Source organism: Pagrus pagrus (assembly GCF_965226575.1).
Source record: "Pagrus pagrus genome assembly, chromosome: 23".
NCBI classification, from domain to species: domain Eukaryota; kingdom Metazoa; phylum Chordata; class Actinopteri; order Spariformes; family Sparidae; genus Pagrus; species Pagrus pagrus.
Window position 1 is genome coordinate 3,723,616 of NC_140205.1, and position 19,372 is coordinate 3,742,987.

At 45.4% G+C, this 19,372-nt stretch overlaps 1 protein-coding gene across 6 annotated transcripts; it reads right to left on the minus strand.

The window, feature by feature from the left end:
• Nucleotides 1-538: 538 nt before the first annotated feature.
• Nucleotides 539-11,871, minus strand: gata3 (GATA binding protein 3). 6 transcript variants are annotated; one of them, XM_084345987.1, is made up of 7 exons: nt 11,461-11,871; nt 10,876-11,298; nt 9,421-9,954; nt 7,195-7,251; nt 6,987-7,033; nt 4,535-4,660; nt 539-2,237 (listed from the first exon to the last, which is right to left on the minus strand). In XM_084345987.1, the coding sequence occupies exons 2-7, from the start codon at nt 11,108-11,110 to the stop codon at nt 1,944-1,946; spliced, it is 1,293 nt and encodes a 430-aa protein (XP_084202113.1). In that variant the 5' UTR covers nt 11,111-11,298; nt 11,461-11,871; the 3' UTR covers nt 539-1,943. The 6 variants fall into 6 exon arrangements, with proteins under 6 accessions (XP_084202113.1, XP_084202116.1, XP_084202115.1 ...); XM_084345990.1 differs by lacking the exon at nt 7,195-7,251 and having other exon boundaries at nt 9,478-9,954; XM_084345989.1 differs by lacking the exon at nt 7,195-7,251.
• Nucleotides 11,872-19,372: the final 7,501 nt, after the last annotated feature.

Here is a 19,372-nt window from a genome sequence, read left to right on the forward strand (position 1 = left end):
AGCGTTTCTTAAATAAAGATGGTTATTTGTCATCATCTCAGTGATGTAAAATGTGTACGAGGCCTGACATGAAGTCAGAGGAAGGTGCCTGAAACGATGCCGTTTCCTGATGCCTCCTCCTCGCTACATAACCGATGTGTGTTTGATGTGTGCGCGGCGTTGCATGTCAGTCGGTGTGTATTTATGTATCAGTGGGACGAGACAAAGGGCCCTTCAGCGCCGTGCCTGTGCAGCCTGACCTCTCCGACCCCGCCATTTGATTTGTTCCTACATTGCCACTGTTTATTTCTGCTCTTCCTGTTTGTGCTCAACTGACCGTAGTCGTCGTTCCTGTGAATGCTGGGTAAGAAAAAGAAGAAAAAAAAAGATGGCGATGGTGGAGTGTCACTGGTTGTGGTTGTGGTGGGGGAGAAGTGAGTGGGCGGGGGATTGTGTGTGTGTGTGAGTGTGTGTGTGTGTGTGTGAGAGTGTGAGTGCGATGTGTCACAGATCACACGGCGCAGAAAGAGACAGAAAAGACGGCTCTCGACCACATCGCTAACATGTCAACAGAGATTAAACTAGTTTATTATTTTCAAAGAGGGAAAAAAAAAAATTTTACGAAACAAAAAAGCAGTCATATTTTACACTAGTGATTATTATTAAATTTTTACAACCATTCAGTCTGCATAACATAAAGAAATAATTCTACATCTTTGTTTATTTCGTATTTTTGGTACTCTGATTTATACATACAAATAACAAATACAGGAACTTTTTTTCACAATGCATATAATCTGTGGGCAGGAAGAAAAGTCTTTCAGGTGATCAAGTGTGTGTGTGTGTGTGTGTGCGTGCATGTGTGTGTGTGTGTGTGTGTGTGTGTTTAGGTGCGTGCGTCAACACAAACCAATTGCCCGAGACCTATAGCACATCCAAAAACAAAAAAAAAAAAAAAAAAAAAAGAAGAGAGACGCCTGCAGCCAGAGCCGCCGACTCTCTGCAAACTTAATGCAACACAATTCACGCAGGCGGAAAGCGAGGCCTGCCCTTTCTTAAAGTCTCTCCCTCTCGTCTTTCTTAAAACCTCCTCCTCCCTTTTTTTTTTTTCTTTCCTCCGAGGCGTCCTCTCCTCAAACTCCTCCGGCTGGCAAGTCTCTCCACCTGCTGCGACTCGTACCCTTCTCGTCGTCGTTTAGCTGCCCAGGGGCATGTTTCCTCTTTTTTTTTCTTACTTAATTAAAAAGTCTTCATTAAATGTACTGTATTTCATACAATTTGTACAAATATATTCAACGTCTGTCTCTCCTCGTCTTCAGCGAGGTGGTGAAGAAGAAGAAGAAGAAGAAGAAGAAGGAGAAGAAGAAGAGGGAGCGTGGGGGAAGGGTCGGGGGGGTTGTTCCTGTTACACAGGTGCAAGGTGAGGAGAGAAGAAGAGGCGGGTTGTTTCGGAAATTTTTCGGGGAGAGAGCGTTGTAAAAGTTTTTTCATCATGTCTGTTTTTGTGATGCGTGGAAAAAAAAATGGCTTTTTGTACACAAATGGAGCTCCTTATCATGTGGATCAGCTGGGAGGACAGCCTCGATGTGGTTGGTGGCGGCAGCGTTGGGGGGAGGGGGGGGAGAAAATGCTCTTCCTCTCCCCCCGAGGGGGTTGGAGAGGGGGAAAAAGAAAATCTTCCCCCTGTGGAGGTCAGTGCGCCACAGTCAAGTCAGGTTCTGCAAAGCATTCACATCGCAGAGGTACTCTTTGATTTTTATAAAAAAATAAGATACAACTGAGGACAAAAGGAGCCGAAAGCCTGTCGTTCTCGCACCGCAGCTCCGGCGGGCGAAGGTCGGGCCGAGGAGCAGTCTGTCTGTCTTTTTAGGGATGTGGAAGCAGGTCAGCAGAGGTACCGAGGGACGTGGTGGTGGTGGTGGCGAGGCCGAGGGGGATCGGGGGCGTCGCAGCTCAGGGGACGTCTAACCCATGGCTGTGACCATACTGGAAGGGTGGTGGGGGGCGAAGGGGAGGCTGGAGGAAGGGTGCATGGGTGTGGGGGTGGTCAGCATGTGGCCGGAGTGCGAGAAGGGAGGGAAGGACGACATGTGGCGGGACAGGGCGGCCGGGCTGAAGGAGCTGCTCTTGTCCATCAGGCTCTTGGAGAAGTCGTCCATGCTGTCTTGGGACTTTTTGCTCTTCTTGGACTTGCTGGACATCTTCCTGTTCCTGGTCTGGATGCCTTCCTTCTTCATGGTCAGAGGTCGGTTAATCTGCTCTCGAAAGACAGAAAAGATGGCAGATTAGTATTTCGTCACAAAAAAAACAACAACGAAATTTCAATTTCAGCAAAACACGGCGGTGAGTTATGGATCCATTCACATCACGGGACACAACTCTGAGTGGACGCTGTCACCAAGTTTGAAAACGAGACAGGAAAAGTGGCGTTTCGGCAGATTTTTGGGGTTTCGGGGAGACATAATAACATGTAATGGAGTCCCATTACAAGCCTAATCTGACTGTCCCATCCTGAAACACAAGACTGTTTACATATACTCAATGTGTGTGTGCGTGCGTGCGTGCGTGTGCATGCTGGGGTTGGATTTAAATGTTGATTCCTTTAAGCCGAACTGTATCTGAGGCTGCGTCCATGCCAGAAAGAAATAGAGAGAGAGAGAGAGAGAGAAAAGATGGAGGGAAGATGGAGAGAGCGTGTGCCGAGCAGAGACGGAGAAGAGTCTGGCAGCGGACAGCCGACCACAGAGACACATGGCCATGACGACCGCCGGCGTCGGCCAAGTCCTCCTCTCTCCACCCTCCTCCTCCTCGACCGCGTGGCCCGTCTCCTGGCCAAAATGGCCCCAGCTGCCGTATTCCAGCATAGGTTTTAGCCGGGAATGAGAGCTGGATGATGGAATTCCGGCTGTGGGCAGGATTACGAGGGGAGGGTGGATGAGGCCGACTGGCTTTCCTGATCTTTCTGAGCGCTTCTTCCCGGGGAAATGGGAACAGGGATTTCTTCCTCGCTCTCGTCTGAGACATTGGCATTTTTCACTGACTCTTTAAGCAGAGTGGCCTCGATGATTAGCGGAGGGCAGAGATCCGTCTGTGCCACCGCACCACCGCCCCCCCTACGTCCCCAGTGATGTGGTTTCACTCTCTAAGATGTGGCTCCACACTGGGTGACTTTCTCTGCCTGCGCTCCCAGCTCTGAGGCGATGCTACGCCCACCTTAAAGCCGGTCAGGCCCCCGCGCTCTTTGATGCCTCAGATGTCTACTGTCTCGCAGAGGAAGCCTCGGGCCTCTCCGGCCTGCGCTCGGCCGCCGCTGCCGCCGCCGCCACCACCCCGGCACATCAAACAAAAGCTGAGCCAGGGCGTTTGAGTCAATGACCACCGCAAGAATACTCATTGCACAGCCTCGCACATCCTCTCCACTAACATCAGCAGCTAACCACCTGAAACCTCGGAGGTGTCAGAGCTGAGCACTCTCGCAGAAAGAAGAGATGACAAAGACACCTTTCACACACGGCGGAGTAAAAACCCCCGATTACTGAAAAGAGGCCGTCTGTGTTTTTAGGTGTTAACAACTTTTTCAGTTTTCACAAGCTCCTTATCTCGGCCGCGGCTTTACGGGACAACAGTCTGCAGCCATCAGGTGTTTCGGGGACACAGAAGTCTGGATTTTACAAAAATAAACTTATCTCACAATTACGCCCCGAGGTCGAGGTCAGCTCCAGATGCTAATGTGCGACTGGGAAATATTATTCTTCTCTGCTTTTTAACCTTGAGTGTGTTTGTGCTGCAGCCGTGTGCCAAAAGCAACATGGGAAAGTGATTTAACAGGGTCGGGAGCGCTGTGCGTGACACACAGAGGGATGTGAGGGGGGGGGGGGGATATAGGCAAAACCTTTACGGTGGAGGAAATATTACCTACATGTGGCCTCAGAGCAGTTAGCCTGGTTATTATTATTATTAGTTTCAACCACAATGGCTGCCCTGATTAAAAGTGACAGCTTTGTGCAGGCAGGGAGAGGAGAGAGAGTGAGAGTGAGAGAGAGAGAGGAGATAAAACGAGTCCCTGGGGGGTTTTCAGATTGAGGATGTGAAATGATGTGGTGAGGCACCAACCGACCCAAAACGAATCAGACGGATTGGTGGTCAGAAGGGGGGAAACTCGGGAGTCCCAGGCGCGCTTTGGAAACCAAAAGGCTCGAAATAAGGAAGAAGGAAAAAAAAAAAAAAGAAAGTGTCGGCCTGGAAATTAATCGAATTTTAATTAAGCCCCCTCTCTTCTTCTTTAATATTCAAAATCAAGGCGGCTGCGGGCTTAGTTCACTCCGGTCTTAAACATTTTAGATTCGCACTTACTGCCAATAAATCATATTAATTCTACAGTATTTGTTATCAGCCGTGGCCCGGAAAGTCTCTGCAGGGACAAGAGTCAGATCAAATATTCAAGAAGGAGGAGGATGGAGAGGGAAACACACGCACACGCACACACACACAGAGAGAGAAATCAAGTATTCAAGATGTGCGCGCTCAGATAATCCTATGAAGGTTTATTACTTACATTGTGCAGTTTAAAGTACAGGCCGCAGGCGTTACACACCGGGTCCCCGTTGGCGTTTCTCCGCCACAGCGTCGTCGTTGTCGTTTGACAGTTCGCGCACGACGTCCCTGCCCGCCTGGCTGCGGACTGCACACACAAATGAAAAAGAAAAAAACGTCACATGACCACGTAATAAACCAATCAACATGCAGGTTTTAATTCTGGAAGATCTGACACCGAGATTCAGGGCCTCAAAAAGCGCATTTTTTAGCGCGTAAAGTTCACATTTTGGCGCTAAGGTGTATTTATAATTTAAAATGTGAGATATTAAAACACGTCAGGTTAAATTTTGAGTGTTGGGATGTCTGTGCGTAATTGCCACAGCCCTGTATGCATGGCATCCTCCTCCAAAAAATAAAAAATGCAATAAAGAAAACTCATTTTTTTTTAATTTTCTTTCATTGCACATTTTAAAAAACACTCTTCTTTTTTTAAAAAACCTGCTTCATACACACTCTCAATGTTTCACCCATAGGAGTTATTTTCTGTTCGAGCTGAATATAGTTTCAAATAAAGGCAGAAATGTCAAAAAAAAAAACAAAAAAAAAAACAGAGCTGCTTTCACCCCAGGCTAAAAATAGCGTCACAGAGCGCATACCTCCTGCAGAATAAATATTTACAGAAGGACATAAAAGCAGTGCCTTGAAATGGGAGAGCTATTAAATCAGATTAAACCTCCCCCTCCTCCCCCTCCTCCTCTCCTCTCTCTCTCTCTCTCTCTCTCTCCTCTTTAAAGTGCGTGTTTGTGCCACGGAGGCTCGCTTTTAAATGGCGACCTCGTGACGTTGAACAATTGAAAGTGAGATATTGATTTAACCTGAAGAAGAACATGTGTGTGTGTGTTATATGGGAGCAGGCAGGCCGGACACATGGACACATGAAGCAGTGAGATGAAACCACGTGGCCGCGCCAAATTAAAAAAGATATGTGTGTGTGTGTGTGTGTGTGTGTGTGTGTGTATTTTTGGCTGCAGGCTACCAGCAGAAAAAAAAAACCCTTCACTTCATCCTGACACAGTCAAAGTCATGTCTTCCTCATGGATTTAGCTGCCTGTGTGTGTGTGTGTGTGTGTGTGTCTTGCTGCAGTGGCTTGACATTGATGTGATAATCTCTCTTAAAAAAAGAAAGAAAAAAAAACAATCGATAGAGACAGGTGAGCGCAGAGGACACGCTGCAACGTAAAGGGACTACATTATCTCGGGGAGGGATTTCCAATTATACACACGTGGCGGCCTAATAACCCCTGCTGCTGCTGCTGCTGCTGCTGCTGCGGGCTGAATAACCAATCAGATTGGAGGATGATGATGATGATGATGATGGTGATGATGTGCACTCTCACCACCTTCATCAGCTTTTATTTTTTAGGTGCAACATGTAGTTTTAAATTTAATTCCCTTAAAGGGACAAACATGCTGTTTTTTCCCCCCCCACTTGTGTTTATATTGTGGCGGACCCTGCCACCTTTTCTAGCTTTCAAACACCTCAAAATCACGTGAGCTCATTAATATTCGAAATATTTATTTATATTTTCTGTTAAATCTGATTAATAAAATGTGATTTATTCACAGATGATCAGATCTGATGTCACTTCCCTCCATTTTTAATTTTTTAAAAGATGTTTCCTGCATCTTTCATGTAAATAAATAAATAAATAAATAAATAAAGGGGGTCAGACGTGTCGTGGTGATTACCTGCCCATGACTCTAACACTAAACCAAATCTCAAGTCGTGACTGTGTGCTGGTCTGGCCCTGGCTCTGGCTCTGGCTCTGGACTCCGCAGCCCCCTTTAATGTTTTGACTGGGGAAGCGGAGGCTTGTGTTGTTAAAAGCGACTTTATCTGCGCTGCTCAGATATCCGGCAGCCCTTTCCCTGGGAAGTCGGGTTTTCACATTATAATAGAGAGAGAAGAGAAGGTCCAGGAGTGGCAGGGGCTGGGACTGGACGGCCATCTTTGTGCCTCGAAAGATTTTTTTTTTTTTTCGTAGGAAGGCTGAGGGGAACTCCTCTGAAAGGCTCAGAGGAGGCAGCTCTGCAGCGAGAGGGGCTTTCCCTGAAATAACTGCAAGGGAAAAAAAATAGCTCCACAAAAAGAAAAATAGTATCCTGAATGATAAAAACGTTTAAAGCTCATTGTGGATTTTCTGTTTTGTTTTTTTGTATATTTGTTTTGAATGCAGGCCTGCAGTGGAAGCAGATCTCTCTTTTTAAATGGAGGCAAACCATCTCCAAAGAAATAATAAGAAATACACATGAAGGGGGGCCTTAACAGAATCAATGACAATTTCCTTCTTTTGCAAATAAAAAAATAGCATCGTCATTGGCATTTGTGTATATATATAAATATATATATAAAAAAAATAAAAATAAGAATGTGCAGTTTTGTTTCTATGGTAGTATCTGAAAACAGAGACCTGCACTTGTCGAGTCAATTTCCTGCAGCTAATAGGCCTACTTCTTCCTGGATAGGGGAAAAACAGAGAGAGAGACGGAGAATGTCATCAATAGAGAAAGAAACGTGGTGGAGACGTACCAGCCGCCGCTTGGGTTTGATGAGAGGGCGATTCTGCCCGTTCATCTTGTGATAGAGTCCGCAGGCGTTACACAGATAGTGACCCGTACCGTCCCGCCTCCACAGCGGAGTCGACGTGGCCCCGCAGTTCACACACTCTCTACCTTCTGCAAGAGGCCGACACACACACACACGCACGCACGCACGCACACACACGCACGCACACACACGCACACAACATGGAGACAGTGTCCAGGTCAGTTGGTCCTTTGACATATTTAAGAAAATAATAAAAAAAAATACAAAATAAAAGTCTTGCATGTGTGAGGGGGAGTAAAAAATGAAGGTTAATGACAGGAAATGCAGATATTTTCTAAATAAAATGCATCTTTACAACATAAACATGGATAATAAATGCAAATATAACAATCCTACTGCAGCAGCTATTTATTATTATTACTATTGTTGTTGATCACACACTCTCTCACGCACGCACGCACACACACACATTGAGCACATGTGATTAATGTGGGTGTTTAAGGTCCATAAGCAGAAATGGTTTTAAATAAAGCTTCGTGTCCTTGAACAGGATTTTCAAACTAAAATAGTCCGTGTTGTTTTATTTTTTTTAGATCTGCTGGAACAGGCCTTTGTCTTTCTCTCATTGTAATAATAATTATAATAATAACGTTAATAATTTGCGTGCTGGATCTGCTCGTGCCCTTTGTTTTGAAATGATTGAGTGCTGTTCACGTTTGACTGGCACTTCTCTAGTGACACCGACAGGTGAGCCGCGCACTAACAGTCTGCGTCCACAGCAGCAGCAGCAGCAGCAGCAGCCAGACAGGCAGGAGGGCCTGAAACTGAAACAAGGGAGCTGCTGCAGTCAGTCACACACACTCACATTATTTGAAAGCAGAGACGCACACAGCGCTTTTTTGTGCAAACGCCGAGAGCCCTTTTTTGCATTTTCATGCAGCCGCACTTCCCCTTTTTTTTTTTTTTTTTTTTTACGAGTTGCAAAAACACACACACTGACTTTACAAAGACGTGTGTCAGTGCGGGTCCGTGGCGCGTTTTTTTAGATGTGCCAGACATGCGAGCAGACCTGGGACGTGAAGAAGAAGAAGAAGAAGAAGAAGAAGAAGAAGAAGAAGAAGAAGAAGAAGAAGACGTGTGTGTGTGTCTGTGTGTGTGTGTGTTGTGTGTTTCTCTTTCTTTTCCTTCTCGCTGCTGATATCAAACAGGAACTGATCGGATGTAAATGTCGCAGCCTGCACAATGTTTAAGATGTGAGAGATCGGTGGGGAAATATCTCTAAACGCACATTATTATCTCACATTATCCGCGAATTAAAAAAGAAAAATCTTTCTTTGCATTAACGCAGTGTGTGTGCTGCAGAATAATCCCGATGATATGCATCAACTAATCCACTGTTTTCTATACTCCCATCAAAAGCCGCTGATATTAATCTCATTACAGAAAACTGCTTCTTCTCTTTATGATCCAGGCGCGCAGCAGTAACCTTTAAAATAATTACCCTCCTCGCAAATTTTTGGAAACATCTCCCCCCTCTCTCTCTCTCCTCTCTCCTCTCCCCTCTCTGTCCCTCCCTCCCTCGCCGTGTTCGTGCACTCTGCCACGGCGACGGTTCACCCGCTTTTTCCCTGTGAATGAACAGGCAGCATCCGGTGCTCTACCGCTGGGTAAACAATGCAACTGTGGCGTGCACTGGTCTGACAGTAATGGGATTATCTTAAACATATAAACGGGGCGACACAGCCCAGAGAGCTGGCTTCCCCCCCTCTGTCTCCCCCTCTGTCTCTCTGTGCTGTGTTAGTCAGTGCAGAGGAAGATGGAAAAAAAAAATTAATCTGAGCACTCAACTATGAACCCGGTTTTTAATCATGATGATTTTATTTTGAAAGGGAAGGAAATATTCAATAAAGTCTGGGAATTAAATTCTTGTTTGGGGAAAAAAAAAAGGATTTGTTGATATTTTTCCAGCTATTTAATTTAATTTAAGATATTTCAACTTAATTTTAAATTCATTTTCTGATATTGTTCTAATTATTATTATTATTATTATTATCAGGTGATGAAAGAAAGAGCTGTGAGGCGGTTTTTCTTTTAACGCGCCTGCATGTTTGAGAGTTCAGCTTGACCTGTGTGGCCTTGTTTCATGTGAGGGATGGATGAGCTGCTCACTGGCATTTTCTTTTCTTTTTTTTTTTTCTTTTTTTAAGTATGAGATTAAACATGGCTGATCATTAAGGCTGCAAATCTGGGGAATATAATGTTAGATCAAAAGGGAATGTAATAAAGCGCACGCCTACCTGAACAGGACCTTGTTTTTGGTCTTGTTTTGGAACCATAACTAGAAGGTGACCCACCTATCAGGCTACTTGGTGGGAAGAGGCCTGGGCCGTATTCAGGGACATAGGATGGGTATGTGGCGATGGGGTGGTGGGCAGAGGATGACCCTCCACCGATTGATGCCACGCTCCGGCTGTGAGCTGACTCCAGTTTCATACTCTCGGCCAGGGTCACCTGGTACTTTATGCACTCTTTATCCTCCTGCCGCCCGGAGCTGCTGGAGCCCGGGGTGGATATGCCGGGGTCCGGGGATACGTCTTTCGGAGGGGTCGGGGGAAACGTGAAGAGGTGCGGACTGGAGTGACCGGTGGACAGGGAGGAGGAGGAGGCCGGGGGGTAGACGGACAGGCTGGCCGGGGAGCCGTGGTGCAGGGGGTTCTTGGGGAAGGGGCTCAGGTTCCAGGGAGAAGTGCTGTGGTGCGGGGCGATGCCTTTGCTCCCCTCCAGCCAGGGCAGAGAGCCGTGCAGTAATGAGGGACGGCACACCTGGCTACCTGGAGCCGCAGAGAAAACACAAGAAAAACATCAGGAGCTGACCTCCAACGCAGAAAACACACATTCACATTTACATTTTTACACGTTAGAGGGAGGCCTGGACTCGGCGCGTAATTACGCACAGATTTAATTCTAAAAGACATTTATTTTCAACATAAATCACGCAACACAGATTTAATTTTCATGCACAAAACTTCCTCCTCCGTGTCAGTAAACTAGAGTTGTGCATATTTTATTTTTTTTTCCATTTCCACTGAGCAGGCCTTGATGCCACAGCCGAATAAAAAGCCTCAAGAGAAACTAAGGCGTGATTGACTGTTGAGGAAGTTAAAGGCTACAATACAGGGAACTCCACACATGACTCTCTGATGATGATGAACACAGATTATAATAATAATAATAATAAATAATAATAGTAATAATAATAAAGGTAAATATTGTGCATGCGCTCAGGAGTGACAACAGCGACCACCAAAATATTCCAGGTGTATCTGCGACTCCTGTGCCAACACGTCTATTTGTTTAAATCCGTAACCAAACACTCGATTGATCCAGAAAACAAATTACGCACGGGCTTTTTGAGAGAGAGAGAGACTTCTTTGACATGTGAGTCAGCTGAGTGTCATTTTGTGAAAGGGGGGATAGAAGCGGCAGACAGAAACCAAAGACAAACTGGAGGTAAACCATACATATTTACAGCGTGGTTTCACAACACTTAAGCTCTCAGGTTTTTTAAAGACAACGTCAAATCAGGCCAAAACCGAAACCTGGTCCCGGATAACAGTCAGATAATATAAATAAACCCAAACACGGTGACAGTAATGGAGTATCTGCTGCAGGGATGCATTACGCACACGGACTCTAAACGGGATAATGTGCACATTATTAAATAAAAGGCCTAAAGAGGGCCGTGTACTTACTGTGTGGAGGAGGAGGGTACCTCTGGACGGCCCGGACAGAGTTTCCATAGTACGGAGAGACGTGGTTCCCCTGTCCATCGATATTAAAGAGTACATCCACATCGTCAGCGAGCTGATACTGCGAAGGGTCCATGTATGAGTGGCCGAGGCCCGGGTGATGTGAGCCGGGATGCTGCTCGTTCAGCACCGCGGGATGATGGCTCATCCATCGTGGCTGGTCCGCACTTACTTCCATCGCTTTTCTCTTTCTTTTCTTTTCTCTCTCTCTTTTTCCGCCTCTCTTCTCTTCAGCAAATGTTCATGCACGCCGAAGCAAAACCGGCACAAGTCACAAGAGATAAAGAAACAACCAGTCCCAAATCCGTTTTTTTTTTTTTTTTTTAAAACGTTAAATCCACAGGTTCCGCGCTTGCTTCCGATCACCTGGAGACAAGAGAGGAGAATGTATCGTCTTATTTTCTCACATTTGCACACATGCAGCACGCATTTTAAAAAAAACAAAATAAAAAAAACAAGCAGGAGCGGCTGTCTAGGAAAAGTAAAAAAAAAAAAAAAAAAACTAGGATATTTAAACACGAAACATACCCCACATTACAAATGCAACAAAAGCTGTTGACATATAAATACGTCCAAAATGGAATCCAGTCCCACGCTGAGTTCCTGAACTTCTTCTTCTTCTTCTTCTTCTTCTTCCCCTCTCAGAAATGTGAGTGTTTTCAGCCCCGGCTCAACAAGTTAGTAGCAGGAGGCTTGTTCGGGGGGAGGCTTGTTTGCAGCGGATGGTCTTCACTGCACACACTGACCAGCACCAGCAAGTCAAACTCACTGATCAAATCTGTGTTTGTGCGCAGTTGTAGCCCTCTCCATTAACTCCGCTCCCCTCTCTCTCTCTCTCTCTCTCTCTCTCTCGTCTGTGTGGCTCTTACTCACTCACCCTTGCTCTACCTCACTCACTCTCTCTCTCCCTCCTCTCTCTCTCTCTCTCTCTCTAGCTCCCTTTTTTTTTCTTTTTTTTTTTTTTTTTACAGTGAAGGCATTCTTTCAGGATGGCGCCAGGCAGCTCAATGCTTGCAGACAGCTGTGGCGCGACGCAACTTAAGGAGGGTCTGTCAGTGTCATCAGTTAAGGGGGAGGGGCCTGCCCCTAATTGAATATAACGTGAGCCAGGAGAGATGCAGAAGAAGAAGAAGAAGAAGAAGAAGAAGAAGTGCTGCAAGATGATTTTTTTTTTTTTTGCAATGACCTTGTCAAAAAAGATTTGATTAAAATATGGATTTTTTTTATTTTTTTTGCTGGAGGCCCCTAATAAAACTTCACACCCTCATGGGAGCGCGCAGAGGTGGAGGGAGTTAATATGACAGCTTTAAATTACAAAAATGAGCATGAATATAAAAGTGTAACGATAATTAAACAATGCATTTTAAACACGAGCTCTTTTGGAGACAAAAATCTAAATAAAAGTACAATAAAATAACAGATTTAAAGTTGTTTTTTTGTGCGCTTTTCGTTCCCAAACTCTCTGCTGCAGTTTGTTTTACGCACAGAAAAGCAATAAAGAGAAAAAAGAGAAGAGGAGCCTGTTGCTCTGGGCCAGCAGCGGCAGGTTGCGGGACATGCTCGCTCTTAAAATTGTGACAGTGCGTCCTCTCGCGGTGACAGGCACGTTAGTCTAAACATCTCCGCACCACGGGCACGAGAGGCTGAGCTCACAGAGTCTCCAACAAAACAATAATAATAATAATAATACAAATAAAAATAAAAATAATTATTGCCTGTCAGTGAACTCCTCTGGATCCAGAGTCTTGTGGTATTATTTATTCAACCCTCCTCCCTCCACATCAGAGGAGCTCAGCCCGTGTCCACACTCACACCCGGGCTTCTCCTCGGGGGAGGAAGTATTTCATGTGTGCAGCTTCCTCCTATACTTTCATATTGGCAGTAATAGTAGATGGAGTATGTGTGTGTGTGTGTTTGGGGAGAGGGGGGGGGGCAAGCCTCGGTGTCGCCACTGGATGTGACGTCAGCGCGGTGTAAACAGTCAGGAAATGAACCCTCTCTCACGGCGCGCGGTGGGTAGGCAGGCAGGCAGCGGGAGCGCGCACGCCCTTGCACCATGTAGGTATGATCAGCGGCACCCTGACTATCAGGTGGGCTCGAGGTTCTGATTGGCTGCGCTAAAAAAAAAAAAAAAATGAGTGAAATCGATCATCGGGAATCAATCAGGTGTGTTGTTTAACCTCCAGGTGACGTCTCCATTCTGTTTGTTTGCGTCTAATTTCCAATTTATTTACCCCTCCACCTCCTCCACCTCCACCTCCGCCCCTCTTTGATTGTGGAAGGTTTCTCAGCCCGGGCGCGTGGGAGCGCAGACTGAGAGAGGACTTGGCAACGCGTCGTATTTTTCTCCTCTCTCCAGGAGAGCCCTACCTGGAGAGGGAGAGGGAGAGAGGGAGAGAGAAGGAGGGAGGCAAACCTGAGACTGAACTTGGATGCAAACTGCTGTAGCTGCCATTGTCAAGCTGTCAGCGGACTCGTGTAATTATCCTCTTGAAAAGTATCGCGGAGCCATTATCCACAAAGTCCCGTTATAGGTGCTCAGAGGCAACACATGACGGTGAATGTAGCCTAAAATCCCGATTATGTTTTTTCCTCCTTCTCCTTTTTTTTTGTTTCTTGACTGGATGTATCGAAGCTTAGAGAAACGGGACATGGGAAGTCATCCCCGTGACTCGACTCTCCCCACAAGCCTCGGTGTCAATAACGCCGGAGCTTATTCAAGAACTGGCTCTCTTATAAAAAAAAATAATAAAAAAAACAGAAAGAAAAAGAAAAAGTTGTCATTTATAATCCCAATCTGTCGCCACGGCGGGAGGAAACAGTGCGCCTCTCTTCTCTCTCTCGCTCCCAGAGGGGCCCTGTGTTGGTCTATTTTTGTAAGTTTAATGGCCTACAAATAGCAGCGCTGTTGTGCGTAAAGGTTGATTCATAAAAAAAAAAAAGAAAGAAAGAAAACTAGGCGAGGGGCCAGTCCGGCTGCTGATGGCGGAGATAATTTCTGAGTGATTATGTCAGCCAGCTTTGATTAAAATCACGACATGGCACAGTTCCTTTTTTTTTTTTTTCTCGACATTGCAGCCTGAGAAATTTAAAGACACGAACGGATTATCTCAGTGCCAGTGTGGGGGGATGAAGTGTGTGTGTGTGTGTGTGTGTGTGTGTGTGTGTGTGTGTGTGTGTGTGTGTGTGTGTGTTGTCCCTCAACTTCCTGTGCATGTCCTCATCAGCAATTATAATCATTGTTTTTCCTCGTAAATAATAATTTCCTGCCGTCAGCTGATTAATCAGAGGTCAGGGAGATAAGATCACACGACAATAAAACATTAGGACGATGATAATTCAACACCAATGCGCCTGCTGATAATACAACTGCAATAATAATCATTACTCGTGTTGTATTTGTGCATGTGTTTTAAAATAGCAGCACATTTACAGACGCAGGAAACGCTCGTTTTTATTTTTAGAATATAGAAATAAAAACGCGTGTGCGCAGCTGTCGGGAATTGGGTCCATAATTTCAGAAATTTCAAAATAAAAGGTCCAAAAATAGCCGCAGCTGGTGTGAACTTTTCCTCCTGACAGCAAAATAAAATAGAAGAAATAGAAGAAATAGAAAAACACGCACAGAAAGTGTTTTAAATGTGAATAATGGATAATGAAAGCCGTGTAAATCCTGCCTGGTATAACGGCGAAGCTGCACCATCACTGATTAAATTCAGCTACAGGCCCAGTCAATCCAGACGTGATGCGTAAATCGTGGCAAAGTGCGCTCATTTATACATTTAGAAACCCGCACAGCACCGCAGGTAGAGTCTATATGTTACAGTGCTGCTCGCTGTGAGTCATCTATCACACTCTTTCTAGTCTTTTCAAGAAAACAACAAATCCTCTTTTTGTGTCAGCATGTGAACCAAACCGGCTTCTTAGAACTAAAAAACGAGGGCGGCCCGAGCGGCGTGAAACTTGAAGAACAGAAGTGAATTTCCTCGAATGATTTAACATAAAGCTGAAGCATTAATCACCTGCTGCTTTGTTTTTTAGTGTGTGTGTGTGTCTTCGAGTGAAGCTCTAGTATTTTTCTGTCATTCCTCCCATCGGACAGAAGAGGAAGAAGAAAAAAAAGAAAAACAAAATGCTCTGCCAATTGACTGACTTGTGATTCTTATCTGTGTCTATATCGCTTCTCGCCAGACGCGCTGATGTAATCTTTCATTTAACGCACGGGGCCCTTTTCACCTCATCCAGCCCTCACTTGTATGTGCGTCCCAAACACAAGTCATTCATATTTTTATTTTTTTTTTGTTTTTAGGAGGGTTACATTTATATACATTCCTCTCTGACGGGAACAAAACCCCAACAATCAGAGAATCTCGGCTGTGGGAACGAAATTCAAATGAAAACCACAGTAGCTGCTGTTTGTCGAGCTTTGGAGCCGCTTCTTTCTTTTTAATCCCGCTTTAAAGGATGATTAATATTTTAATAACATTACAAAATTAACTAAAAAAATAACAAGTGACCAGTGTGGCTTGTTTCTTTTTATTTTTGGGACACTGTAGAAACATAAAATGGCCGTGCATGTGCGCGACGGAGGACTCCTCTCGCCCTCTCCGGTTGAAAAGCTCTCGGCCCGTGACAGTTCGCCCTTAATTTGGCATCCTATTCATTCTCAACATCTCTCTCTCTCTTTCTTCCTCTCTCTCCTCCACCGCCATATCAAGACATATCGACCAGAAGACGAGATGGAGGGAGCTAATAACGGGTTTTGGAAAAACGCAGCCTCAGCAAACCCGACTCCCTTCTTCTTCTTCTTCTTCTTCTTTTTTTTATGACCCGCCGGCAAGGTAATCAGATCAATTTCACGCCTTGTATGGGGATTCTGCCTGTACCACCAACCTGAGCGGTAGGTAATAGGTCGTTAAAACCCCTCATCTGCGCTATTTTGTGTGAGAAAGGAAGGAAGGGGGGGCGTTTCTGAAGATATGTGGCTAAATATTTAAAGGCTTTTATATTTCAATCCAGGAAAAGGGGGAGAGAAGAAGAAAAAAAAAAGGGCAGCAGGGAAATAAGAGCAGGTTTGGGTCAACAACAACAACAAAACAGCGGCGTTAACGCGAACAATGGCGGTCGTTGTGGACGTTGTAGCCGGTATTAGCTCCCCTTTTTTTCAGCCGAGGTGCAGCCGGCAGCTTCCTCCCTCCCTGGCCGGAGTGATCTGCGCGTAAAAATGCGCCTTTTGCCCCCCCTGTTTAACTTAATTTATATTCTTTAAAAGCAAAAACATGCAAATCACAAAAAGTTTCCCCCCCCATCATCATCCTCATCATCACCCATCCCCAGTCACTCATTCATTCATTCACTCACAGCTCACTGAAGAGGGGGGGGACAGAGGCAGCCCTCGTTGGACACCAGCAGCGTTTCGGAGGCTCCGCACAGCCAAAAATCTAAATATTTACTGACCTGTTCGTGGCGGACGCTGCACCGACGGATGGAGGCTTTTTTTCTCCGCCGACGTGAAGAAGAAAGAGTGACATAGAGATGGAAGCGCCGATGGCATTTAGAGAGAGAGACTGTGTGTGTGAGAGAGAGAGAGAGAGAGTGAGAGAGAGGGGAAGGAAGAAAGAAAGAAAGGGAGGAAGAGAGGGCGAGAGTGAGAGCCGCGGACGGGGAAGGGGAAGAACACACAGAGCTGCTGCTGCTGCTGCTGCTGGTGATGGTGGAGGTGGAGGTGGTGGTGTGGAGTGGCGGTGCGCGCGCCCTCGGTCACATCATCCTCATCATCATCATCATCATCCTCATCATCATCATCATCATCGTACAACACAACCGCGAGGAAGCAGAAAACACGCGCGTAAAAAGGCGGCCTCTTTACCGTACTTACTGTACTGTGCACGCCAGCGCTTCCGGGTGTGAAGCATCACACATCACACGTTCAGAGGAGCAGGAACACAATTAACAGCCGCCGAAACCAAATTATAAATAATGATGTGTGTTTGTTGCACGTGTGTTTTTATTTTTCTGTCCAAAATAAATCGATGTGTATCTTATTTTTAGGATTTATTTATTTTTTTAAAGATAAAGGTGAGGCGAGTGCAACACCTGACCGCGCGAGGTGACGCCCACTGCTGTCGTTAATCTTTAACATTAAATACAACACATCAAATTAAATTGTTTTCGTTGTTGCATGAAAGAAAACTCAGTTTTAATGTCTCAAAATGGACGATTTGGCGTTTTTTTTTTCCCACGGCGCGTAATGCGGAATCCAGCAGCCTGTGTTGTGTCAGTGCACAAGGACGGTTTGTGCTCGCACAAAATGTTGCACCTCCTTTTTGTGGAGCCCCTTTTTCCCTCTCTCCTCTCAGCCACAAAGGACAGATGAAGCCATAGCTGCTGCTGCTGCTGGTGCTGCTGCTGGTGTTGGTGCTGGTGGAGTCTGATCAGCGCGCCAAACTCCACAGCAATTAAGAGCGACATTTGAACAACGTGTAACGCAAACAAATCTCTCAAATCTTTCCCCGTATCGATATGCTAATGTGATCGGGAGCTGCACGGTGGCAAAGCTTTCCTTATATATGCATCCAGCAGCAGCAGCAGCAGCAGCAGCAGCACTAACCCGGAGCATATAGGGGCCTGCTAGCCTGCTTATTGACACCATGGTTCATTGAAAGGAGCACCAAGCAAATCCGATCCTTCCCTCTGTGAAATGCACTGAGGAGAGAGGAGAGGGGAGAGGAGAGGAGGATGCTGGAGGCTTTGGGTATCTCTCATGTTGCGCCTTGACTCTTCGAAAGGAGGGAATGTAAACTGATCACACCCAAATCTATCTTTGGGGGGGGGGGGGAGAGAAATTCAATTAAGGTAATAAATTAAAGATAATTGGCGCAAACCTCGTTGTATAAACTAGAAATTAAACAAAAACAAACCCCAATGAATAATTCAGCGCCTCCACGCATTTATGGAATTAGTATTTCAACATCTGAATAGAATTACAAAACAACACACACTGATAGTAAATGATTTATTAATCTGCTTCTCTTTTCCTTTTTTTTCTCCCCTGGATGTGCTTATTTTTGGGGTGCCGCTGATGAGCTCGTCGATTTCAATGTAAAAAGGTGCTGATGTCTTTGATAGAAGCTAATGAAAAAACAGATCATTAAGGTGTAATAAAAAGATTAATTATGAGGAGGGGAAATAACGAGAATCAATTTTGTGTTATTCGCTTGAATAAGGAGGAGACGAGGAGGAGGAGGTGGAGGGAGGGAGGGGGGGAGAAAAATAAATGTTAATTCTGAAAGGGAGCGGATATAAAATGAGAGGAGGAGGAGGGTGGAGGAGGAAGAGGAGGAGGAGGAGGATGGATATTGTGGAGTCGAGCCTTAATTAATTGTAAAAGGAGACTGTAAGCGGCCTGGATGCAGTTTAGGGTTTTGCCTTCCGTTACCAGGCCGCGCTGTATCACGTTAAAGAGATGGAGGGGAGGAGGGGGGGGTGTGGGTACAGAGTCTGGCCCGAACCGGAGCTCGAGTCCAGAGTCACGCACCCACCCCTCTTCCTCTTCTCCCTGCGTGCGTGAAATCGCGTGATTAATGTCGAATTCGACGCGAGCTTCCCGCGTGACAACAAGCTGAGCGCGCACTGGCCTCTTTTTTTTCTTCTTCTTCTTCTTCCTCCATTTATTCCCACCGATTCTGTGAGAGGCAGCTGATATTTATAATCTGAGAGGAGTCATAATGTCACCTTTATATTCTGATTACACCTTTTTGTTGTTGTTGTTGTTGTTGTTGTTGTTGTTGGAGGTGCTTTTCTCCAGTTTGGAGCAGCAGCGCTGGCTCTGCTGCACCGCGCCGTGCCTCCTGCTGCCCCGTCAGTGCGTAAACGGAGTAAATCATTTACGCACACCCGCTTTTCTTTATTTTATTTTTTTTATCACTACAGCCTAAATTGTATTAAACACTTCCCACTCTAAATGTGGAATAAACGCTGCAGCATATATCTTCATCTTTTCTGTGTCCCTGCCTACATGATTCTCGGCTGTAAATGTCGAACAAGATGACCTTAATTTGAGACAAAACACCTCCAAGAAAAGAAAAAAAAAAAAACGTATGGGCCACGAATTATCTATTTACTTATTTATTTCCCTCAATGTGTTTTATTATTCTCGTCCTGTGCAACCCCTCCAAACGCTAAGCCAATGTGCTGCTGCTGCTTCTGCTGCTGTTTTTTTTTTTTTTTTTTTTTGTTTGGCTTTTTTTTTTTTTTTCCTCTCTCTCTCTTCTTCTTCTTCTCCCTGCGATTTTTATTTTAAAATATTAGGCCGAGGTGGGGAGAATTATAAACGACTCTGCTCTTATCTGCTCCCTTCACGTATCCAGGATCACAGAAGCTGATTAAGAAAGAAGTCACAGCCAACGCTGGATTCATAATGATTTGGAATAATGAATCC

Coding starts and splice junctions, on each gene's coding strand:
- gata3 (XM_084345985.1), bottom strand. CDS start 11,110: ATGGAAGTAAGTGCGGACCAGCCACGATGGATGAGCCATCATCCCGCG. Junction 7,252..9,420: donor AAAAACAAGGTCCTGTTCAG/GTAGGCGTGCGC, acceptor GGCCTCTTGCAG/AAGGTAGAGAGTGTGTGAAC. Junction 2,238..4,534: donor TGTACTTTAAACTGCACAAT/GTAAGTAATAAA, acceptor GTCTTTCGAGAG/CAGATTAACCGACCTCTGAC.